At 48.8% G+C, this 26982-nt stretch overlaps 1 protein-coding gene across 1 annotated transcript; it reads right to left on the reverse strand.

Annotated features, from left to right (window-relative positions):
• Positions 1–1558: 1558 nt before the first annotated feature.
• Positions 1559–21748, reverse strand: LOC142919832 (uncharacterized). Its single transcript, XM_076062483.1, has 9 exons — positions 21692–21748; positions 15017–15121; positions 11525–12003; positions 10600–10826; positions 9688–9910; positions 8948–9168; positions 8059–8281; positions 6764–6945; positions 1559–3197 (listed from the first exon to the last, which is right to left on the reverse strand). Exons 3-8 carry the CDS (start codon positions 11646–11648, stop codon positions 6821–6823), a joined length of 1143 nt encoding a protein of 380 aa, XP_075918598.1. The 5' UTR covers positions 11649–12003; positions 15017–15121; positions 21692–21748; the 3' UTR covers positions 1559–3197; positions 6764–6820.
• Positions 21749–26982: the final 5234 nt, after the last annotated feature.

Below are 26982 nucleotides of genomic sequence, written 5' to 3' on the forward strand. Positions count from 1 at the left end.
TGACTGGCAGAGAAAATTGCTTGAGATTATTTTAAAAGCATGGGTTTAAAAAAGTGAACAAAGCATGTCTCTATTATGTGCATTACCATTGAAGGGTGCATTGGGTTCAAAGCCATCCGCATAGCCTCAAATCTGCATTAATGCCAATTTGTCTCCGTATTCTGCAGCAGGTACAAGCTAACCACTCAGCTATCTCAATGCTAAATTCTATGCTAATTCCATTGTCAAGATGTGTATGCCTTAACTTAGCTATTTCAATGCTAAATTCTATGCTAATCCCTTTAACAATGGGTGCCTCTGCGGGTGTGTATGCTTTAACTTTTAACATAGCTATTTCTGTGACCAGTCACAAGCTAATCATTCAGCCATTTCAATGCTAAATTATATGCTAATTCCTTTGTCAAGGCGCTTTGTTCCTCTCACACAGCTTAAAGGCCGTATCTGAACGTGGCTCTTTCACTCCAGCGCTGTCCTACCAGACAGTCTCGCCCCCTTCACCTGATGAAGGCCACTTGTGTTGTGGCCGAAACGTCGTGAGAATATTATTGTGTTATTTTATTTTATCAATTTATTATTTTATTATCATTCTACGTGACTTTACCGAAAGAACCAAAGAAGAAGATCATAGTATTACAGATCCTCTCACGGGCTAACCCAGACTGATGTGAGTGCACGATTTCTGTATTACAGTTGTTTTTATTGTCCTTCACTGCATCGCGTTTCACGGTGAATAACCGTTGCCTGGAACATGTATGCTTAGTGGAAAAGATTTGTACATATTGGGCCAAATTTGCATTGTCTTAGAAATTACATGCAAATCAATCAATATGCAGTTCAGGTCAAATAAGACATTCCTTTTTAACGCTTTCCAACCAAGTTTGAGATGTTAATGCATTAGCTCTGTTCGTTCATAACTGCCCATCTGTCTGTAGCATGGCATTTCGATAACCCTCTTAAAGATGTATGGACTGATGCTGTACAAGAAGGATGTGGAGCTGAGTGGGCTTGCCGATGACCGGTACCAGCGGTGTCAAGATCGGCCTCTGTGGAGGAGGCTCGTGAAGCACGCTGCTGGGCAGTTGGAGGCAGTCGCCCTCCAGTAACAACGGAGGGCGGATGAGCGACGCTCACAACAACCAGCGGAGCGCCGGCCACACCAAGTCGGTGCAGTGGTGCCTCTGTCAGTCATCTTATTGAGCACACGGCACTTGGGTCTGTCCTGTGAGCTGGCAGAGAGCCTTCGACACATCACGTGGCCTCAACACGTAAGACAAAACTATAATTCGTGTTGTAGAGAATGTACCTCCTCCTATACGTGTAACTTTTAAGTGGTATGCCTCGTAACTGATGAATGATCCGAGTGTGCTCCCTATTTCAAAGACAATGAGTTGCTCCAGACGCTTCGTGAAACACAAAAGTACCCTTTGACCTGTATCACAAGAACGGGTCTCACCTGAGTTCTCTCTACAGGTTACTTCCAAACACACACACACTTTGTCCTAACGTCACTTAATCTATGTTTGACCGTTATAAATGAAATGATGCATGTACACACAAAATCAGACAAGTGTTTAATCGAAATAATTGACAGGCATTTTAACAACATTTAATTACTGCAGTGAAATATACTGCATCAGATAATATCTGATTAAGAAGCTATTTAAAAAAATATGCAGCGTCTGCTTAACAGTGGATGTAAAACATACTATTGTAGTGTCATTCAAAACGAGTAGGCCATTGCATGCTGGCGAATTCTAAACATTAGCGACAAATTGCAGAGGGGTCAAATACTTATTTCCCTCATTAAAATGCAAATCAATTTATAACATTTTTTGACATGCGTTTTTCTGGATTTTTTTGTTGTCATTCTGTTCTCTCACTGTTCAAATAAACCTACCATTAAAATTACAGACTGATCATTTCTTCGTCTGCGGGAAAACGTACAAAATCAGCAGGGGATCAAATACTTATTTCCCTCAATGTACATATACACTGTGTGTACACTGTGTGTGTGTATACACAGTGTGTATACAGTGTGTATACACTGTGTACATACACACTGTGCGTGTACACACAGTGTGCGGGTTGACTGAATGAGGCGGTGTCCAGGTCTGGCTCAGGTGTCACTCCGCCACTTGACGGTTAGCCGTGACGGAGACTCAAACTCGGGCGGTGGAGTTCATCGCGCACCGCGCTCACCGCGGCGACAACCGCTCCACCCCACGCGTTATTGAAAGATGAAATTTTCACCGAAAACTTTTGCGGCTGCAGGAATTAAAATATTCCTCATTTGCCGTCTACGTCTACGTGACTTCACCGAAAGAACCGAGAATATCGATGTGAAACACAACACACGATTCGCAATAGCTAAACGGTTTGCGCCTCGGTACATGCTAATTTATGTCCCATTGTCTCTGAAACCCAGTCCCTCCATCTCTGGCTATTTAAGGCCTCGGTACAGAGCTGCTTCACCTCTTAACTGTTTGCGTGTCTCCCCCCATAGGTCTCTCTACGGTATGTATTCTATCACTATCTTAAATTTCACGCTCAACTTACAATTTAACAATCTTTGAAATAGCGTATTCAACCAGACCATGCGTTGTGTTTTAACCGACCGTCTGTGTTGCTTTGTACAGTTTCCAAATTTTGCAAAAACCCTGTTTGATAAGTGTGATGCTCCGTCTCTCTGTATCCCCTGGTATATCTGTGTTAATTCCTTCTCCTTAAGGTCAGTATATATATCTGCGGTTGTGTTTCCTCTACCTGATGATGATTGCTTGCGTTGCAATCGAAAAGTCGCATATTATGTAATTTTATTTTTTCTCATTTCTACGTGACTTTACCGAAAAAACCAAAGATTAATTCAGTGGATGTTTGTTCGATGCGACGTCGGTGTTGGCGCGTAGGGGGCTGCGTATTTGTGGAACGTCGTCGGTTCAGACTCAGAGTTTGCTGCCAGCGGCGGAGACCGCTGTGGCTCGCAGCTGTGGGCTTGTCGGAGCAAACCCCGAACTTGGGGGGGCTTGCCCCACTTCCTCCTCCCTCGGTGGCCGTACCAGACGAGAGCCGCTGACTTCTTTGCCAATGGAACCCATTTCAAAGCGTCTCTTCTTCTGCTGCTGCTACTGCTCACCCAAGCATTGCCGCCACCCTTCCCAGATTGGCAGCTGTGAGCTCGTCGTGAAGATCCCTCATTGCTGCGACGCGAAAGACGACCACGATTACAAACAGCGTCTTACAACGACAATGCAACTGAAGATGTGGATAGCGGCGACTGGGCGCATTGGCAGCTCAGGCTGCAGTACGGGAGAGTTTGATGTGTGCACGACCGTGTCTCGCGTTATATATTAATACATACGCCTACTCGGGATGTGTTTTTTAAGAGAGAAGGGCCTTTGTGGTGCTCGGTTTTTTTGTTATCACCTCTGACGGATTATGGCCCAAGTCGAACTTCGACTTTCATTTGAATGTTCAACCTCTTGACCCCGAGTAAGACTATACGCAGTTAATACCGCTCAGCTTATACAACAACACCTCGCTTTTACAGTTGTGTTTGATCAACCTCTTGACCCCGAGTAAGACAATACGCAGTTAATACAGCTAAGTTTTTACAACAACACTTCACTTTTACAGTTGTATTTGATCAACCTCTTGACCCCGAGTAAGACTATACACAGTTAATACCGCTCAGCTTATACAACAACACCTCGCTTTTACAGTTGAGTTTGATCAACCTCTTGACCCCGAGTAAGACAATACGCAGTTAATCCCACTCAGCTTATACATCAACACCTCACTTTTACAGTTGTATTTGATCAACCTCTTGACCCTGAGTAAGACTATACACAGTCAATCCCGCGCAGCTTATACAATAGCCTCGCTTTTACATTTGTATTTGATCAACCTCTTGACCCCGAGTAAGACTATACACAGTTAATCCTGCTCAGCTTATACAACAATACCTCGCTTTTACAGTTGTATTTGATCAACCTCTTGACCCCGAGTAAGACTATACGCAGTCAATCCCGCGCAGCTTATACAACAATAGCCTCGCTTTTACAGTTGTATTTGATCAACCTCTTGACCCTGAGTAAGACTATACACAGTTAATCCTGCTCAGGTTAAACAACAATAACCTCGCTTTTACAGTTGTATTTGATCAACCTCTTGACCCTGAGTAAGACTATACACAGTTAATCCTGCTCAGGTTAAACAACAATAACCTCGCTTTTACAGTTGTATTTGATCAACCTCTTGACCCTGAGTAAGACTATACACAGTCAATCCCGCGCAGCTTATACAATAGCCTCGCTTTTACATTTGTATTTGATCAACCTCTTGACCCCGAGTAAGACTATACACAGTTAATCCTGCTCAGCTTATACAACAATACCTCGCTTTTACAGTTGTATTTGATCAACCTCTTGACCCCGAGTAAGACTATACGCAGTCAATCCCGCGCAGCTTATACAACAATAGCCTCGCTTTTACAGTTGCATTTGATCAACCTCTTGACCCTGAGTAAGACTATACACAGTTAATCCTGCTCAGGTTAAACAACAATAACCTCGCTTTTACAGTTGTATTTGATCAACCTCTTGACCCTGAGTAAGACTATACACAGTTAATCCTGCTCAGGTTAAACAACAATAACCTCGCTTTTACAGTTGTATTTGATCAACCTCTTGACCCCGAGTAAGACTATACGAAGTTAATCCCGCTCAGTTTATACAATAGCCTCGCTTTTACAGTTGTATTTGATCAACCTCTTGACCCCGAGTAAGACTATACGCAGTTAATTCCACGCAGCTTATACAACAATACCTCGCTTTTACAGTTGTATTTGATCAACCTCTGCGCACCTTATTCGTACGTAACTGGAATTGTAAATCCACGTGAGGCAGGTAGGACTTGTGACAGCCTTTATTACGAACGAGCTTTACTACCCGGCTTCGCCCGGGACTTGGATTATCGTCTTGGATTAATTTAATATTCCCTTTTATTTCACTGGAAAACCCTGAAAAAACATTGATGCCTGCAAGAAAGAAAAACATCCGAAACAAATCAATTTAACTAAATCGGATGTCTTTCACTCAAGGAAATTGAACCTTAACCAGGCAACTCGGAAATGGAATGATGTGGCGAGCTGAGAATCGTCGCGTTCCCTTAGAAATTCCAGACGGCGTAAGCTGTGCAAATTTCATGACGATTTAAAGCTTTCGTGACTGCAAGGATTCATCTTCTTTGGTTCTTTCGGTAAAGTCACCAACACGTAGAATGAGAATAAAATAATAAATTAATAAAATAACACAATAAAATTCTCACGACGTTTTGGCCACAACACAAGTGGCCCTCTTCAGGTGAAAGGAACAGACCTGTCGTCCAACCTGAAGAGGGCCACTTGTGTCGTGGCCGAAACGTCGTGAGAATTTTATTGTGTTATTTTATTCTATTAATTTATTATTTTATTCTCATTCTACGCAGCGACTTTACCGAAAGAACCAAAAACGAAATTTCATGACGTTGGAGGGTCAGCGTTCGAGAGTTTTTTGCCGCTTCGCACAAACAGACGAATCTTTATTTTATTTCGATTTAAAGCTTTCGTGACTGCAAGGATTCATCTTCTTTGGTTCTTTCGGTAAAGTCACCATCACGTAGAATGAGAATAAAATAATACATTGATAAAATAAGATAATTTTATTGTCTTATTTTATTTTATCAATTTATTATTTTATTCTCATTCTACGTGGTGACTTTACCGAAAGAACCAAAGAAGACTTTATTTTATTATTTTATTGTTTCCCTTCAACGTGACTTTACCGAAAGAGCTAAGAAGACGAACCTTCTGCTTTGTGTTTATGAGGGCGAACTGGAAACAGCCGCGTTGACTCAGAACATCGAGACAATGATGCGGCGCGTCTGTGCGGGACACACGGCCTACGCGGAGGCTTGGGGAGGGATGACGTCAGCAGGCAGACCGCGTGACGCTGCCGCATGCCGGTGACATCACAGACGCGACGTCACCGCTCACTTGACGTGCAAAATACACGAGTCTATTTTTATACTTTTTGCATTGTGTACAGTCTGGAAGCTACCCAAATGCCAAATTTCAAGTTTGTTTTGCATGTTGGGAGGCACACTAAACATTACTGCTCAGCGCCAAACGTTTGTTTAACGTTTGTTTAATGTTGTGAAAAAGAGTGCCGGGGTCACTCTTTTCACAGTGAACATCTACGTAGCCACCGTGATGAGGATGATGATGATGATGGCAGAGACATGCAAACTACTCCCCCTTTATTATCATTGTTACCATTATTATCGTTGTTTTTATCATTATCATTGTTATTAAAACTAGTTTATTGCACTTACAAGTGACTGCCAATCCACCACCACCACCACCACCTCCACCACCACCACCACCGCCACCACCACCACCTCCACCACCACCGCCACAGCCACCTCCACCTCCACCACAACCTCCACCGCCACCGCCACCTCCACTGCCTCCGCCACCACCACCGCCACTACCGCCTCCGCCGCCACCGCCACCGCCGCCGCCGCCTCCGCCTCCGCCGCCGCCTCCGCCATCGCCACTGCCACCGCCACCGCCGCCACCGCCACCACCGCCACCACACACCGTCACCGCCACCTCCACCGCCACCACCACCACAACACACCGCCACCGCCACCTCCACCACCACCTCCACCACCACCTCCACGACCACCACCACCCCCACCACCACCACCACCACCTCAACTGTACCTGCATCTCCACCTCTCCGCCGGTCGACTCTCTCCTCGCCCTCCGCGTCTGCGTGAGTCAGAAGGCGGCGACGCCGGCGATGGCGGTCAGCAGGAGGAAGCCGGCGGTGCAAGAAACGTCGCCCGCCGTCAAGGGAGCGGCCGAGACGGCCTCCACCGTGACGGAGACATCGGGAAACATCGCTGACACGCACACGGAGAGCACACACACGGTGACACACGGGGAGCATACACACACACGGTGATACACGGTGACACACGGTGACACACGGGGAGCACACACACACACACACGGTGACACACGGTGACACACGCACGGTGACACACGGGGAGCACACGCACGGTGATACGCGGTGACACACGGTGACACACGGTGACACACACACGGTGACCCCGCCTCCACTGTGACAGGGACGTTGGTAAACATCGCTGACGCACGCGGGAAGCACATGGTGACACACGGTGACACACGGTGACACACGGTGACACACACACGGTGACACACGGTGACACACGGTGACACACGGGGAGCACACACACACACACACGGTGACACACGGTGACACACGCACGGTGACACACGGGGAGCACACGCACGGTGATACGCGGTGACACACGGTGACACACGGTGACACACACACGGTGACCCCGCCTCCACTGTGACAGGGACGTTGGTAAACATCGCTGACGCACGCGGGAAGCACATGGTGACACACGGTGACACACGGTGACACACGGTGACACACACACGGTGACACACGGTGACACAAGGTGACACACACACGGTGTTACACGGTGACAAGCGGGGAGCACATGGTGACACACGCACGGTGACACACGGTGACACACGGTGACACACACATGGTGACACACGGTGAGCACGGTGACACACACACGGTGACACACGGTGACACACGGTGACACACGCACGGTGACACACACACGGTGACACACACACGGTGACACACAGTGACACACGGTGACGCACGGTGACACACGGTGGCACACGGTGACACACACGGTGACACACGGTGACACACACACGGTGACACACGGTGACACGCGGTGACACACACACGGTGACACACGGTGACACACACACGGTGACACACGGTGACACACACACGGTGACACACGGTGACACACGGTGACCTTGGGGTCACTCTTGTTGTCACATCTCCCTAGCCACCGTGATGATGACGATGATGACGATGACAGAGAGAGACGCAAACTCCACATATACAGCAGCAGCAGGCGTCGTCAGGGTCGGGATGAAACCCACGACCTCCTGCGTACCAGGCGAGGCGGTCAACATCTTCCCGGCCCCCGCGATCGTCGTGGCGGCGAGCGTGCGGCCCCCCGCCGGCGTCTCGCCCGGCACGACGAGCAGCCAGGCGGAGCGCCGAGCGAACCCCACGGCGTTGACCGCCAGGCAGGTGTAGCGGCCCGAGTCGTCCGTGCTGACGTTGCGCAGGTAGAGGACGTTCGTCTCCACGTCCGTGACCTCCACTTCGACCGTCTTGACGCGAACCGACGGGCGGCACGGAGAGAGCGAGGCGGGAGGAAGTCAGAATCTTGCGTTCCCACGCCAACGTGGGGTTTATATTTTTGTATTTGTTGTCACTCAGCGAACGCGTAGAGTCTGAGCCAAGCGGGGAGCTGCTGGGTCCTGTTGTGTTGAGGGCGACGTCGGACTCCGCTGAGATTGGGTGGGTGGGTGGGTGAGTGGGTGGGTGGGTGAGTGAGTGGGCGAGTGAGTGGGTGAGTGAGTGAGTGGGTGAGTGAGTGGGTGAGTGGGTGGGTGAGTGAGTGAGTGAGTGGGTGGGTGAGTGAGTGAGTGGGTGAGTGAGTGGGTGAGTGTGTGAGTGGGTGGGTGAGTGAGTGAGTGGGTGAGTGAGTGAGTGGGTGAGTGGGTGGGTGAGTGAGTGAGTGAGTGGGTGGGTGAGTGGGTGAGTGGGTGAGTGAGTGGGTGAGTGAGTGAGTGGGTGAGTGAGTGTGTGAGTGGGTGAGTGAGTGTGTGAGTGGGTGAGTGAGTGTGTGAGTGTGTGAGTGGGTGAGTGAGTGTGTGAGTGGGTGAGTGGGTGAGTGAGTGTGTGAGTGTGTGAGTGGGTGAGTGAGTGAGTGGGTGAGTGAGTGGGTGGGTGAGTGGTGAGTGAGTGAGTCCCCTCGTGCCTCGCTCGCTCACCGTGACAATGCGTACGTAGGGCGAGCCGTTGGGTGCTTCCAGACTCCCATTCACCTCCACGTGCTTGAGCCACTGCACGTGGTGGTGGTTGTTGTGGTGCTCATCGCCACCATTGCTGCCCTTCAGAACGACGCAGCGGAGCTGAGCGTCGCTCCCCACCACCGCCGTGACGTTGGCCGGGAGGCCGTCCTGCAGGGAGGGGCGCTGGGGCTGGCCCCGCCCTGCACGCCGGGGGGAGGGGGGAGGGGGGAGCCACCCCCCGGGTGGTGGCGGGGTCAGGACGAGCGTCGGGGGTCACGGGGTCAAGGAGGGAGGGAGGAGAGGGAGGAGAGGGAGGGAGGGAGTGTGACACACAGTGTCACACAGTGTGTGACACTGTGTGTCACACACTGTGTTACACACTGTGTGTCACACGGTGACACACACACGGTGACACACGGTGACACACGCACGGTGACACACGGTGACACACGGTGACACACACACACAGACGGTGACACACGGTGACACACGCACGGTGACACGCGGTGACACACGGTGACACACACACGGTGACACACGGTGACACACGGTGACCCCGGCAGTGGCGAGAGACACTGCCGGGGTCACTCTTGTTGTCACGTCTCCCTAGCCACCGTGAGGATGATGATGATGACAGAGAGAGAGACGCAAACTCCACAAATATACAGCAGCAGCAGGCGTCGTCAGGGTCGGGATGGAACCCACGACCTCCTGCGTACCAGGCGAGGTGGTCAACATCTTCCCGGCCCCCGAGGTCGTCGTGGCGGCGAGCGTGCGGCCCCCCGCCGGCGTCTCGCCCGGCACGACGAGCAGCCAGGCGGAGCGCCGAGCGAACCCCACGGCGTTGACCGCCAGGCAGGTGTAGCGGCCCGAGTCGTCCGTGCTGACGTTGCGCAGGTAGAGGACGTTCGTCTCCACGTCCGTGACCTCCACTCCGACCGTCTTGATGCGAACCGACGGGCGGCACGGAGAGAGAGAGACGAGAGGAAGTCAGAATCTTGCGTTCCCACGCCAACGTGGGGTTCATTTTTTTGTATCTGTCGTCACTCAGCGAACGCGTAGAGTCTGAGCCAAGCGGGGAGCTGCTGGGTCCTGTTGTGTTGAGGGTGATGTCGGCCTCCACTGAGTTTGGATGGGTGGATGGGTGAGTGAGTGGGTGGGTGGGTGGGTGAGTGGGTGGGTGGGTGGGTGAGTGAGTGGGTGGGTAGGTAGGTGGGTGGGTGAGTGGGTGAGTGAGTGGGTGGGTGGGTGGGTGAGTGGGTGGGTGGGTGGGTGAGTGAGTGGGTGGGTGGGTGAGTGGGTGTGTGAGTGGGTGAGTGGGTCAGTGAGTGGGTGGGTGAGTGGGTGAGTGAGTAGGTGAGTGGGTGAGTGAGTGGGTGAGTGAGTGGGTGAGTGAGTGGGTGAGTGGGTGAGTGAGTGGGTGAGTGAGTGGGTAAGTGGGTGAGTGAGTGAGTGGATGAGTGAGTGAGTGGGTGAGTGGGTGAGTGAGTGGGTGAGTGAGTGGTTGAGTGAGTGAGTGTGGGTGAGTGGGTGAGTAAGTGGGTGAGTGAGTGTGGGTGAGTGGGTGAGTGAGTGGTGAGTGAGTGGGTGAGTGAGTGGTGAGTGAGTGCCCCCGTGCCTCGCTCGCTCACCGTGACAATGCGCATGTAGGGCGAGCCGTTGGGCGCCTCCAGGCTCCCGTTCACCTCCACGTGCTTGAGCCACTGCACGTGGTGCTGGTGCTGCTGGTGGTGGTGTTCATCGCCGCCATCGCTGCCCTTCAGAACGACGCAGCGGAGCTGAGCGTCGCTCCCCACCACCGCCGTGACGTTGGCCGGGAGGCCGTCCTGCAGGGAGGGGCGCTGGGGCTGGCCCCGCCCTGCACGCAGGGGGGAGGGGGGAGCCGCCCCCCGGGTGGTGACGGGGTCAGGACGAGCGTCGGGGGTCACGGGGTCAAGGAGGGAGGGAGGGAGCGGTAGTGTAGCGGTTAGCGCGCTGCGCTATGAACCTGGCGACCCGGGTTCGATTCCTGCTCACGGCCAACACCAGTGACGATTATCTGAACCGGTCCCGGGCCTCCCCTAGGTCGACTCAGCCTCAAATGAGTACCTGGTGCGGTGTGTAAACATCGTCACTAGGGAGACAAAGGCGGTCGGGCGTGGTGCTGGCCACCCACCCCCTCGTGTACCGTTCCGGCCTTCATAGGTGCTCGCTAACAGCACTTGCCCCTACAGTCTGTTAAGGCTATACGGGGGATCTTTGTCTTTGTCTTTGTATAACACACAGTGTGTGTAACACACAGTGTATATAACACACTGTATATAACACACTGTGTATAACACAGTGTGTATAACACACTGTGTGTAACACACACACACACAGTGTGTGTGTTATACACACACTGTGTGTGTGTGTAACACACAGTGTTACACACACACACAGTGTCACACACACACACACTGTGTGTGTGACACGTTAGTGTCACACACTGTGTGTGTGACACTAACACAGTGTCACACTGTCACACACAGTGTGACAGTGTGACACACTTTGTGAGCTCCCCACTCGTCTCGTTACCTTCGTGAGCGGTCACCACCGCGTAGACGGCGGTGGCGGCGACGCAGACGGCGAGGAGAGACCCCAGACGCCTCCTCCTCCTGCTGCTGTACAGAGACGTCGTGCGGACAAATCCCGAAGCCATGGAGCTGATGGTGGTGGTGCTGGATCGTGGTGGTGCTGGATCGTGGTGGTGGATCGTGGTGCTGGTGGATCGTGGTGGTGGATCGTAATGCTGGTGGATCGTGGTGGTGGTGGTGCTGGTGGATCGTGGTGGTAGTGGATCGTAATGGTGGTGGTGCTGGTGGTGGTGGTGCTGCTGCTGCTGGTGGTGCTGAGGGGGGTGGTGGTGCTGGTGGTGGTGCTGAGGGGGGTGGTGCTGGTGGTGGGTGGTGCTGATGGGTGGTGTTGCTGCTGGTGGTGCTGCTGCTGGTGGTGCTGGTGGTGGTAGTGGTGGTGCTGCTGGTGCTGCTGGTGGTGGGTGGTGCTGATGGGTGGTGCTGGTGGTGGTGGTGTAAAAATTCCGCGTGCGTACAGGGAGGGAGGGGTCAAGTTTTGACAGATTTTTGCGTGCCGACTAAATTGATGGCCCCTTAATGGTTTTATTACATTTCATATTATAATATTAAATATATAATACACCTTTTTGTTCATAATTCTTTTTATAGATTTATTTCATATAATATAGCATTTTATTTTAATGGTTATATTATATTTTATATTTAATATGTTATAATAAACCATTTTTTACGTAAAAAAATATATTTATAAGTCTCCAGAGCTACGTAGATATTTTTTTCAGAAGCGACCTGGCCACAAATGAAAGTTCAACTTAGTTGGCTTATCACGTGGACATGGATCGCAGCCAAATACCGGAGGACCCGGAGAAACATCCACACGATCACGGAGAGAGAGACACAAACTCCAAATATACAGCAGCAGCAGCAGGCATCGTCAGGGTCCGGATCGAACCCACGACCTCCTGTACATCAGGCGAGGTAGTTAACATCTCATAGCCACCGTGATGAGAGGCACACAAACTCCAAATATACAGCAGCAGCAGCAGGCATCGTCAGGGTCAGGATCGAACCCACGACTTCCTGTATACCAGGCGAGGTAGTTAACATCTCACAGCTACCGTGATGAGAGGCACACAAACTCCAAATATACAGCAGCAGGCATCGTCAAAGTCAGTATCGAACCCACGACCACCTGTATACCAGGCGAGGTAGTTAACATCTCACAGCCACCGTGATGAAAGGCACACAAACTCTAAATATACAGCAGCAGCAGGCATCGTCAAAGTCAGGATCGAACCCACGACCTCCTGGATACCAGGCGAGGTAGTTAACATCTCATAGCCACCGTGATGAGAGGTACACAAACTCCAAATATACAGCAGCAGGCATCGTCAGGGTCAGGATCGAACCCACGACCTCCTGTATACCAGGCGAGGTAGTTAACATATCTCAGGGACATGATCTAACCCACGACTTCCTGTACACCAGGCGAGGTAGTTAACATCTCTCAGGGACATGATCTAACCCACGACCTCCTGTACACCAGGCGAGGTAGTTAACATCTCACAGCCCCCGTGATGATCGTCAGGGTCAGCATCGAACCCACGACCTCCTGTACACCAGGCGAGGTAGTTAACATCTCATAGCCACCATTATGAGAGGTACACAAACTCCAAATATACAGCAACAGCAGGCATCGTCAGGGTCAGTATCGAACCCACGACCTCCTGTACACCAGGCGAGGTAGTTAACATCTCTCAGGGACATGATCTAACCCACGACCTCCTGTACACCAGGCGAGGTAGTTAACATCTCTCAAAAACATGATCTAACCCACGACCTCCTGTATACCAGGCGAGGTAGTTAACATCTCTCAGGGACATAATCTAACCCACGACCTCCTGTACACCAGGCGAGGTAGTTAACATCTCTCAGGGACATGATCTAACCCACGACCTCCTGTACACCAGGCGAGGTAGTTAACATCTCTCAGGGACATGATCTAACCCACGACCTCCTGTAGACCAGGCGAGGTAGTTAACATCTCTCAGGGACATGATCTAACCCACGACCTCCTGTACACCAGGCGAGGTAGTTAACATCTCTCAGGGACATGATCGAACCCACGACCTCCTGTACACCAGGCGAGGTAGTTAACATCTCTCAGGGACATGATCTAACCCACGACCTCCTGTATACCAGGCGAGGTAGTTAACATCTCTCAGGGACATGATCTAACCCACGACCTCCTGTATACCAGGCGAGGTAGGTAACATCTCTCAGCGACATGATCTAACCCACGACCTCCTGTACACCAGGCGAGGTAGTTAACATCTCTCAGGGACATGATCGAACCCACGACCTCCTGTACACCAGGCGAGGTAGTTAACATCTCATAGCCACCGTGATGAGAGGCACACAAACTCCAAATATACAGCAGCAGCAGCAGGCATCGTCAGGGTCAGGATCGAACCCACGACTTCCCAGCCACCACTGCGCCCACTACTGACAGTGCTCGTGTGAGTCTCAATGCGTGACGCGTGATTTACCGACGGCGATGTAAAGTGGGGGGTGGGTGGAGGCCTCCGTCCGTTGCTGCATTGAGAATGACCGCAGTGGATATCCAAACCCTTTGTTCTGACTGCTGCAACGTCCCTGCTGCGTTGTGGGAGCGGCGGTGGCGGTGCAGCGATTTGGTGGCGTGGAGCTGCAGCCTCCAGAGGGGTCCTGCTCCCCAAGGGTGAGGGCACGAGCTGGATTGGCTCTTGACCATCACCCCGCTCGTGACCTTGACCCTGATGCTCCTGACTTTGACCTTTACCCCGTGCCTGACCTTGACCCTGCCCCCCCCCCCCCCCCCCCGAGGGCGGTGCCGCCGTAGGTGCTGCTGCTCGCTACTAGCACCACTTGCCCCTACAACCTGTTACAGTCTACATGGGGATGGGGAGATAGTTGTCTTGGCATTGACATTTTGAGTTTAAGTTTCGAGATAAAAAAAAATAATGAAAGTGAACACAGACATTGGGATGATGTTTGTATTTTATTTTTCTTTGCAACTAATTTTTCTTCGTGAGAATTGTAAAATGCAAAGGGGGGGTGGGGGGTGGTGGGGGGTGCAGTAATGAACAGTCACGTGACAACTCAGTGGCGGTCGATGTTGTCGGAGAGCCCCTGACGTGAAATGAACCAAACGGAAGTCAAAAATCGAAATTCGTTTATTTTGGGCGACTCCGTCCCCACCGCGCACGTAAACGCGTGACCCACCTGGCGCTGAGATAATTCTGTCCTCGTCGTGCGTCGTCCAAGCACAGCAGCAGAGGACGAATGAGCAGACTGAACAAAACTTTGATTAGCGCATCTTGTAAAGCTCGTCGAGAGGAATAGTTCGCCTTCAACAGATATACAATGGCGTCGCAACGCAGTTCATGCGAGAGCTGGGGGCTTACGGGACCCCGAGGTCCCACCATGAGGTTCGAATGTGTGAAGGTCTAACCAGATTCAGAGGGCAAGGGGTCCACCCAGTTGAAATGGACGGTGGAGTCTTCCGGACGAGAGAACGAGGCAGGGTGCCCAATGAGACGAAAGAGAGACAACCACGCTGAGAGGTGTCACAGCAACAACAACAGCAGAAGCAGCAACAACAATGGCAAGAACAGCGTTAGAGGCACGGTTCCACGTCCACACGGACATCGGTGCCTCGCCGACCACGAGTTTGGGCCTAGTGGGTCGCCCACGTGGAAGAGCCTGGTTCTTGCCTAGTAATGCACGGTGTTGTGTCTGCTGCTATATTAACCAACTGTTCGACCAAAACCATGAAAACACACAAACTGCAGTTATAGTGCGCATTGAATAATCCTTGGCTGAAAGTTACGTAAAGTAGCTTACCTGATAATAGCGAGTGGAGTTTGTATTATATCCTTCTGTTTTGCAAAGTGAGCGAGGGTAGAGTTTGTATGATCTCCCCCTGTTCTAGAGAGTGGAGTTTGTATGATCTCCCCCTGTTCTACAGAGTGAGTGCAGTTTGTATGATATCCCCGTTCTAGAGAGTGGAGTTTGTGTGATCTCCCCCTGTTCTACAGAGTGAGTGGAGTTTGTATGATCTCCCCCTGTTCTACAGAGTGGAGTTTGTATGATCTCCCCCTGTTCTACAGAGTGAGTGGAGTTTGTGTGATCTCCCCCTGTTCTACAGAGTGGAGTTTGTATGATCTCCCCCTCTTCTACAGAGTGAGTGGAGTTTGTATGATCTCCCCCTGTTCTACAGAGTGAGTGGAGTTTGTGTGATCTCCCCCTGTTCTACAGTGAGTGGAGTTTGTGTGATCTCCCCCTGTTCTACAGAGTGAGTGGAGTTTGTGTGATCTCCCCCTGTTCTACAGAGTGAGTGGAGTTTGTATGATCTCCCCCTGTACTACAGAGTGAGTGGAGTTTGTGTGATCTCCCCCTGTTCTAGAGAGTGAGTGGAGTTTGTGATCTCCCTCTGTCCTACAGAGTGAGTGAGTGGAGTTTGTATGATCTCCCCCTGTTCTAGAGAGTGAGTGGAGTTTGTATGACCTCCCCCTGTTCTACAGAGTGAGAGAGTGGAATTTGTATGATCTCCCCCTGTTCTAGAGAGTGGAATTTGTATGATCTCCCCCTGTTCTAGAGAGTGGAGTTTGTATGATCTGCCCCTGTTCTACAGAGTGAGTGGAGTTTGTATGATCTCCCCCTGTTCTAGAGAGTGCAGTTTGTATATTATCCCCCTCTTCTACAGTTGAGTGGAGTTTGTATGATCTCCCCCTGTTCTTCAGAGTGGAGTTTGTATGATATCCCCCTCTTCTACAGAGTGAGTGGAGTTTGTATGATCTCCACCTGTTCTACAAAGTTAAAGAGTGGAATTTGTATAATCTCTCCCTGTTCTACAGAGTGAGTGGAGTTTGTATGATCTCCCCCTGTACTACAGAGTGAGTGAGTGGAGTTTGTATGATCTCCTGCTGTGCTACTGAGGGAGTGATTGGAGTTTGTATGATCTCCCCCTGTTATAGAGAGTGATTAGAATTTGTATTATTTCTGCCTGTTCGAGAGAGTGAGTGAGTGGAATTTGTATGATCTCTCCCTGTTCTACAGAGTGAGCGGAGTTTGTATAATCTCACCCTGTTCTACAGAGTGAGTGAGTGGAGTTTGTATGATCTCCCCCTTTTCTACAGAGTGAGTGGAGTTTGTATGGTCTCCCCCTGTTATACAGAGTGAGTGGAGTTTCTTGAACAGGGGGAGATCATACAAACTCCACTCACTCTGTAGAACAGGGGGAGATCATGCAGAGTGAGAGTGAATGAGTGGAGTGTGTCCTGGAGTTTGCCATCAGACTCGGTTTCAGGTTATTTGCAGTTAAAACACAGGCGTGTGTATTGTTGGTAATGATGATCGCCAAGGTGTTGGAGGTGGTGACTGTGTTGAGGGTGATGGCGGTGAGAGTGGCGATGGCGACATCGGTAATGGTGACCGTGACGAAGGTGGTGATGGTTGTGACGAAGTTGACGGTTGTGATGATAACGATGCTAATGGTTGCGACGGAGGTGATGGTTGTGATGATGACGATGGTTATGATGATGACGATGCTGATGGTTGCGACGGAGGTGATGGTTGTGATGACGACGATGGTGACGGCTGTGGTGACGGTGGCGATGGTTGTGACGGTACAGGGAGGCCCAGCGGTGTCCGGAGGAGCAGCGCAACCGGAGGGCTGCGATGGAGAGCGGCGGCAGAAGGGACGGGAGAGGAGAGGAATTCGTGCAGTCGCGGAGAGACTGAGGCAGTTCATCGTCAGGGACAGACGGGATACAGCTCGACCAGCGGAAGTCCCAGAGGGAGACGAACGGGGCAGACCGGGGGGGGGGGTGGGTGGGGGGGCAGAGAGTCGTGGGGGGAGAGGGAGGCCGGGAGGCAGAGAGATTTTGACGCAAGGCAGAGGCGGTCGGAGGATTCGACACTTATGGGAACTGGAGGTGGCCGCATCGATGGCACGGGGAGTGTGGTTGAAAGGAGAATCCGTCGATAGGGGACGAGAGATCGCGGAGAGGATGATGGGAAAGAGAGGGGCGCGGGGGGAGGGGTGGCGGCGGGGGTGGGCAGGCAGAGAGAGAGGAGGAGGTGATGGGGGGGGTCAGAGTGGTGGGGTGGTGGAGAGGATAAAGAATTAAAGCTTTCGTGACTGTATAAAATTACTCATTGGTTTTTTCGGTAAAGTCACGTATGTAGAAATACAATAAAATTATATTAAAACAAAAAACAATCACGACGTTTCGATCACAACGCAAGCGATCTTCATCAGGTGTCAAGAACAAATCACGGAGGTAAATACAACTAAAAATGAGAGACTAGAATTCAACAAACCTGAAAAAACAATATGTGAAGCACATCCAGTCAGGCCAACAACACAGTTAGACAGTTCCTGGCAGACCACGAATTTCAGAAGAGTGTTAAATTTCGTGTTCAACCTTTGGATTGCAGATACCAGCATAGATAGAATGAAAAATACGAGGTACACGGTCAGTAGAAATACATATACAAGTCCACCAAGAGGTAAGGAGGGAGGAAAGACGGACAGGGAGGCAGAGAGAGATGGGGGGGAGGGATGAACAGAAGCTTAAATAGGAAATACGGTTGGAGGGGGGGAGGGGCCAGAGCGAGAGCGGCAGCTCAAACACGCAACATCTTACACATACAAAACGGCAGCTCAAAAAAGGACCATCTCTTGTAAATACAAAACGGCAGCTCAAAAAAGGGTACATCTTACACATAATTACAACGGTAACTTGTAATTATGTGCTGTCCTCCAGACAGTCTCGTCCCTTCACCTGATGAAGGCCGCTTGTGTTGTGGCCGAAACGTAGTGATTTTTGTTATTTTATTTTTTACCTACGTGACTTTACCCAATAGAACCAAAGAGTATGGATCCTAGCAGTCACGAAAGCTTTAAAATCTAGAATAGAAATGTAATGCAATACAACACAGAGAGTCGGCCAACATAAGAGTCAACACCCCACCTGGTTGATAACGTTCTTCCAAAGATTGCTCAATTTGAAAGAGAGACAAAACACAGACACGGAGACACATAGACAGAGAGAGATAACACAGAGACACACAGAGAGAGATACATACAGTGAGGGAAAAAAAGTATTTGATCCCCTGCTGATTTTGTACGTTTGCCCACTGACAAAGAAATGATCAGTCTATAATTTTAATGGAAGGTTTATTTGAACAGTGAGAGACAGAACAACAACAACAAAATCCAGATAAACGCATGTCAAAAATGTTATAAATTTACTTGCATTTTAATGAGGGAAAAAAGTATTTGACCCCTCTGCAAAACATGACTTAGTACTTGGTGGCTAAACCCTTGTTGGCAATCACAGAGGTCAGACGTTTCTTGTAGTTGGCCACCAAGTTTGCACACATCTCAGGAGGGATTTTGTCCCACTCCTCTTTGCAGATCTTCTCCAAGTCATTAAGGTTTCGAGGCTGACGTTTGGCAACTCGAACCTTCAACTCCCTCCAGATTTCCTATGGGATTAAGGTCAGGAGACTGGCTATGCCACCCCAGGACCTAAATGTGCTTCTTCTTGAGCCACTCCTTTGTTGCCTTGGCCGTGTGTTTTGGGTTATTGTCATGCTGGAATATCCATCCACCATCCATTTTCAATGCCCTGGCTGAGGGAAGGAGGTTCTCACCCAAGATTTGACGGTACATGGCCCCGTCCATCGTCCCTTTGATGCGGTGAAGTTGTCCTGTCCCCTTAGCAGAAAAACACCCCAAAGCATGTTTCCACCTCCATGTTTGACGGTGGGGATGGTGTTCTTGGGGTCATAGGCAGCATTCCTCCTCCTCCAAACACGGCGAGTTGAGTTGATGCCAAAGAGCTCCATTTTGGTCTAATCCGACCAAAACACTTTCACCCAGTTGTCCTCTGAATCATTCAGATGTTCATTGGCAAACTTCAGACGGGCATGTATATGTGCTTTCTTGAGCAGGGAAACCTTGCAGGTGCTGCAGGATTTCAGTCCTTCACGGTGAAGTGTGTTATCAATTGTTTTCTTGGTGACTATGGTCCCAGCTGCCTTGAGATCATTGACAAGATCCTCCCGTGTAGTTCTGGGCTGATTCCTCACCGTTCTCATGATCATTGCAACTCCACGAGGTGAGATCTTGCATGGAGCCCCAGGCCGAAGGAGATTGACAGTTTTTTTGCGTTTCTTCCATTTGCGAATAATCGCACCAACTGTTGTCACCTTCTCACCAAGCTGCTTGGCAATGGTCTTGTAGCCCATTCCAGCCTTGTGTAGGTCTACAATCTTGTCCCTGACATCCTTGGAGAGCTCTTTGGTCTTGGCCATGGCGGAGAGTTTGGGATCTGATTGATTGATTGCTTCTGTGGACAGGTGTCTTTTATACAGGTAACGAGCTGAGATAAGGGGCACTCCCTTTAAGAGTGTGCTCCTAATCTCAGCTCGTTACCTGTATAAAAGACACCTGGGAGCCAGAAATCTTTCCGATTGAGAGGGGGTCAAATACTTATTTCACTCAATTAAAATGCGAATCAATTTATAACATTTTTGACATGCGTTTATCTGGATTTTCTTGTTGTTATTCTGTCTCTCACTGTTCAAATAAACCTACCATTAAAATTATAGACTGATCATTTCCTTGTCAGTGGGCAAACGTACAAAATCAGCAGGGGATCAAATACTTTTTTCCCTCACTGTAGGCACACAGAGAAACAACGCCTCAGTGTCGAGGCCTTAAATAGAGAGAGAGGGGGGCAGAGAGAGAGGGGAGGGGGTGTAGAGAAATCAACGAGTCAGTGCAAGGCCGTAGCCATGGAGTCAACATTGGGGGGGACCAAATCTACCAGGGGGTCTGGGGTCCCCCCCCCCCCCAGAAAGAAAAATCTAAATTTGAAAACTAATTTCCTGACATTTCCTAAAATATTGAAAAATTTCACTAACACATGGGATGGAATTTTTGTTTTATTTGATACAATAATGTATAATATTGTATTGTATTACATTGCTCTGTTGTTTATTCTTTAACTTTTCTTGTTTCATAGTATGTATTGGCAGAGATTAGGGATTCATAAAGTACAAGGCAATCATACAAACACAAATCTACGCATTGTTACGTGAAGACAAGTCCACATTTTGTGGCCAAGGTTTAGCAAATTGTTTTTATTAACATAGCATAGCAATTATTATTAAAAAAATACTTTTATAGCAATATATTGGGGGGGACATTTTGAGCATATATGATTATTGGGGGGGGGGGGATATGTCCCGCACCAATATATATTATAATTATTATAATATATTATAATTACGGCCTTGTGTCAATGAGAGATTTGGAACTTTGGTGACTGCAGGAAATAATAATAACACGAGGACACGCAGAGAGAGAAAGCACACTTATATTCTTGGTTCTTTCGGTAAAGTCACCACCACGTAGAAGGGAAACAATAATATAATAAAAATATAAAACAATAAAATTCTCACGACGTTTCGACTGCAACACAAGAAGCAATCATCATCAGGTGTGAAAACCACAGCAAGAAAATGTTCTTGCAATCATCATCAGGTGTGAAAACCACAGCGTGAAAACCACAGCAAGAAAATGTTCTTGCTGATGGTTTTCACACCTGATGATGATTGCTTGTGTTGCAGTCGAAACGTCGTGATAATTTTGTTTTATATTTTTATTATTTTGTTTCCCTTCTACGTGGTGGTGACTTTACCGAAAGAACCAAGAATATGAATCCCTGCAGTCACGAAAGCTTTAAATCAAAAGCACACTTAATCAAACAAACTGAGTAAAACTTGGAAATGTAATGCAATGCAACACAGAGAGTCGGTCAACACACAATAAACGCATAGCCTGGTAGATTACTTTCTTACAAAGATTGCTCAACTAAGAGAGATAATTAAAGTAAATGCAATCAGGCGAGGGCAGGAGGCAAGGCCCCACGTGGCTAGGCCCCGCGTTGTAAAGTTCCAACCTGGACATCGATTCCCATGCTCGCTGCTACTCAACTGACATCCCTACGCGAGAGAGAGCGAGGCTCTACCTTGGTAAACAACAACAACCACCACAACCACAACCACCACAACCACAACCACCACCACAACCGCGATGAGAATTTCTCACCTCGGATTTCAGTTCACGCGCGGAGCGGCAGATTTCTGTTACCTCGTGACGTCACGCGGCAGCAGGAGACGACGTCACTTGCGTGGTACAAGAACACTCCCCTCCCGCAACGAGCGGGTCCTAATTTAAATAAATTATGTTAATGAGCCCGGCCCATACGTGGAGGGATGGGGGCGTGGGTGCTGAAACCCGTCACAATAAACTCGCGACGGCCGTCACGAATGCATTATGTTAATGAGCCGCCAGTCACCAGGCGTAGCTTTGCCCAAATAAGGATTGTACTTCAACAGATAACGAAAGTTGACCCAGGCAGAGGTGACGTCACGCTCAAGGGCGCGGTAGACGGGGTGGGGTGAATACCTTGGTGACATAACGTCACTAGCGAGGGACACCTCCCCCTGGAGTTCACGCCGATGAGGTGATGCTGAGTAGTGACGTCACAGAGCGGGATTGGAGTTGATTTAGATTCATTTTCCATTGCTCCCTCCCTTGAACTCAGCAACAACAACAACGTGGACATTGCATCCCACTGGGATTTTTAGCACACAGCGTTGGTGTACGGTGCTTTTTTCAGGAACATTTTGCTGTTTTTTTCATGGATTTTCTGTTTGCAGAGTCACACAAAGTAGTCACTTTAAGATGTGTTTCTTGTTCGTGTTTGTTGTGGTTGCACTTGATTCAAGAGCCGAATGGCTCACAGGGGTATACCAAAATATATAAACTGAAATTATTGTGTTCACACTGTGTACGTACACGCTGTGTGTGTGTGTGCACTGTGTGTGTACACGTACACACTGTGTGTGTGTACAGTGTGTATGTGTGTACACATACACACTGTGTGTGTACAGTGTGTGAGTACACTGTGTGTGTACACGTACACAGTGTGTACGTGTGTACACTGTGTATGTGTACACTGTGTGTGTACACTGTGTGTGTGTACACTGTGAATGTACACTGTGTGTACACTGTGTGTACAAGTACACAGTGTGTGTGTACACTGTGTACGTGTACACACACACTGTGTGTATACACAGTGTGTGTGTACACATACATACACAGTGTGTGTACAGTGTGTGTGTACACTGTGTGTGTACACGTACACAGTGTGTACGTGTGTACACTGTGTATGTGTACACTGTGTGTGTACACTGTGTGTGTGTACACTGTGAATGTACACTGTGTGTACACTGTGTGTGTACAAGTACACAGTGTGTGTGTACACTGTGTACGTGTACACACTGTGTGTATACTGTGTGTGTGCACTGTGTGCACACACACTGTGTGTACACAGTGTGTGTGTACACAGTGTGTGTGTACACGTACACACTGTGTTTGTGCACTGTGTGTGTGTGCACTGTGTACACTGTGTGTGTGTGTACACTGTGTGTCTGTACACTGTGTGTGTACACTGTGTGTATGTGTGAACACTGTGTGTGTGTACACTGTGTGTGTACACTGTGTGTGTGTACATTGTGGGGGGCACAGTCATCTCAGTCGACCAATGGGCATCTTTTCATCAATTTATTATTTTCCAATTTTCTTGTTTTTTTTCTATTTACGTGACTTTACCGAAAGAACCAGGAATATGGTAGCACATTCTCTATTTATTGCAGAGGTTCAAGGTTAAAGCCCCAGTAACATTCACCACAATATGTGCAATCTGCTAAACGGCAGATGTAAAACATAACGTTGTGTCACTCACAACGCACAGGTCATTGCATGTTGGTGTGACGGTCAAAATTGGGTTAATTCCAAATATGATCCAGAAACTCCACAACAGAGACACGCACCCCCTGTACCAACGACGGAGGCACAGGGACAGACGCTCGATTACGTTGGAATCGATCTGCAGACGGCCAGCAGCTCCGTGTCGCCTTATCTCGATCCCGCAATCCCAAACAGGTGAAAGTCCGCATCGAACCGAACCCCCGGCAAGGCCGTCTACTAAACGACGAGAGAACACTCACACGAAATGTCCTTCTCAACGAAGCCTTCCGGATGTAAAATGAAATAAGCTTTTAATGAAGAAATAACAATCATCTAATTCAAAACACAACACGATTAAAAGATGTTTCATTTTAAAACTTCAAAACAGAGCACGGGGCGCTTGCGTGAATGCGTCCTTCGTGTGCCGTAAATGTTGTGACTTTCCTGGCCGAAGGCCCTAAAATGCTTGCACCCTTATTGGTGCACAGCGTCTCAACAACAGCAGTGGGGCTTGCTTCAAGCGAAAGGTACGAACATCCAGACGTGAATCAGCAAAGGGCATTTCTAGCCCTAGTTAGACAAAATCTACGTCAACACGTAACACAAAACTACAATTCGTGTTGTAGAGAATGTACCTCCTCCTATACGTGTAACTTTCAAGTGGTGTGCCTTGTAATTGATGAATGATCCGAGCGTGCTCCCTATTTCAAAGACAATGAGTTGCTTCAGAGGCCGACGCTTCGTGAAACACAAAAGTACCCTTTGACCCCGATCACAAGAACAATGGGTCTCACCCGAGTTCTCTGTACAGGTCACTTCCAAACAGACACACTTTGTCCTAACATCACTTATTCAATGTTTGACCCTCAGACAAAATGTTACATGCACACGCACAATCAGACAAGTATTCATTCTAAATTATTGACAGGCATTTTAACAAAATTGAATTACCGCAGTGAAATAGACCGCATCAGGTTACATTGTATTAACAAAAAGCTATTTAAAAGAATATATATGCACCGTCTACTTAACAGTGTATGTACAACGTACTATTGCATTTGCATGCTGGCATCTCGGTCAAAATTGATAAAATTCTAAACATTTCCTACAAAGTAACGTAGAAAGGAAATAATAAACCAATAAAATAAAATTCTCACGACGTTCGCAATCAGCCGAAACGTCGTGAGAATTTTATTTTATTATGTTTTATTTTTATTATCTTATTATTTCCCTTCTACGTGACTTTACCGAAAGAACCAAGAAGATGAATCCCTGCAGTCACGAAAGCTTTAAATCGAAAAATTACCTACAACCTCCACAACTAAGATGCCACATCAACCAACGCCCCCTACTGACAGGCTCTTGTTCACATGCAGGCCGGTGCAGGGCCACCACCTTGTGCCACACAGGGGCAGCTGCTACTTGGGGATGCTCCTCGTGTGTCTGAAACGAGATACAAAACTCCGAGTTGCTGAGACAATCTTGATTTGAAGTTTGTGACTGCAGGGACCCATACCCCTTGGTTCTTTCGGTAAAGTCACGTAGAGGCGATTAAGCAGGCACCATATAAATGCAATTGATAAAATAGTGAATGCTTGGGACCTTATTGGCTCGCTCCTGGTTAGAGATCTACCCAACCCACAGGTCCACAAAGACTGGCCGCCCTTACTCTGCAGGTTGCACCTAGCAACTGAGTGTCCAACTTCACGCTCTTGTCATTAAAGGCCTGTGACAAAGGTGCATCTATTGTAGTGACATCGTCTCAAGCTTACACATCTACCGGGTCTCCACTTGACTTTGTATTGTCTCGGAGGAAGTCCACCCACACCTCCACTTCCACAAACTGCTGGGAGTTGCCTCGCTCTGACTCACAGTCAGAATTCTCCTCCTGCTTCACGTTGTGAAGGTCCCATTTTGGAGTTGAATCTTCATCTTCACATTTTACCTTGACTTCTTCGCTCTTCACCATCACCTCTTCACATTTCACCATCACCTCTTCATATTTCACCTCGATACCTTTAAAAGTGTCCAAGCTGGGATTTTCTTCCGGTTCGTGTTTAATGAGGGATGGGCTCATTGCGGCACTTTGACTTTCACAAGCTGATTTCAGACTCCACTACTTGTGGATCTTCTGATGCTTCTGTGTTCTCTGGTGTACTTGAAGATTTGATGAATCTGAAAATGCCTTCCCACACACACTGCAGCTGAAGGGTTTCTCTCTCGTGTGTACTCTGGTGTTTTTTAAGAGCAGATGACTGTGAAAATGCCTTCCCACACACACTGCACTTGAAGGGTTTCTCTCCCGTGTGTGTTCTCTGGTGTGATTTAAGACCAGATGACCGTGAAAATGCCTTCCCACACACACTGCACTTGAAGGGTTTCTCTCCCGTGTGTGTTCTCTGGTGTGTTACAAGATTACATGACTGTGTAAACGCCATCCCGCACAACGTGCATCTGAAAGGTTTCTCCCCCGTGTGTGTTCTCTGGTGGTTCTGAAAAACTGATGGCCATGCAAATGCCTTGTTACACACAGTACATTTGAAGGGTTTCTCTCCTGTGTGACTTCTCTGGTGCCGTGTCAGATTTCCAGTCCGGTCCGTGCTGTATGCACGCTGGTCGCATTGTTGACTTGTTGTACCGAGCTGCGCTGAGTGCCTTTGCTCCATCAGACCAATTATGCAGAGGAAGCGTCAGCTGCAGACAGAAAAAAAGAATATCCACACCATCTACACGTCAGTTACAGAGGAATGCACACGTGACTTACACGTCTATACTTATTAATATATTCATGATGTAGTGAAAAAGTTTCCCAAATTCATCAGATTTGATGAATCTGCAAACGCCTTCCACACAGAGCGCACCTGAAGGGTTTCTCTCCACGGGCTGCTATGGCACACAATGAGAGGGCAAATGTCATTAATATGCCTGGAAGCCTTCATATCTTCCAAGATGAATGTTAACTCAAAACTCTAAGCAAACAATTTCGGCTGTCTGACTACAAAAGGAAAATATATGAAAGCTAAATTCAGCTGACATAGCAAAGGGTGTTGAAAACAATACTATTTGTGTTATGCAGATATGCATAAATTAATGTTCAATCGCAACTTAGCGGTGTGAATCCAGGCTCAGATGTCCTTGAATGCTGGGATGAACAGATCCGACTTCAGCTGATTGTGTGTGCTGTGTTGACCTCCTGTTTCCATTCTTATAAAGAGTTCCAGAGGAAAACAAAACGAAACTATTGTTTTGATATAACCTCCGTGTTCAACAGAGTTAATAGACTTTACTGCAAACACAAACTTGACACTGCCACACACTGCCATGAGTAAACTGGTGGTGGAGTGACCAGAACCATGCCTGGCCACCTTCATCTGCTCAGCATTAATTCTTCCTCACTCCACCAAGTAATGAATCGAGGATCAATCAACACAGCCGAGGCTATCCGTGTCTCTGTCTCTCTCTCCCCGTGGTGAAGGTGTTCCCCTCCACACATTCAGAGTCAACAGCGGCATGCGCTTAGCGTCTTTGACCGATAGATACATTGACGCACGTATTGTTGGTTCTTTCAGTAAAGTCACGTAGAT

This window comes from Petromyzon marinus, unplaced genomic scaffold, assembly GCF_048934315.1.
Source record: "Petromyzon marinus isolate PM22_M1 ecotype Great Lakes invasive population unplaced genomic scaffold, UKy_Petmar_22M1.pri1.0 PM_G_Scaffold_62, whole genome shotgun sequence".
Classification (NCBI taxonomy): Eukaryota; Metazoa; Chordata; class Hyperoartia; order Petromyzontiformes; family Petromyzontidae; genus Petromyzon; species Petromyzon marinus.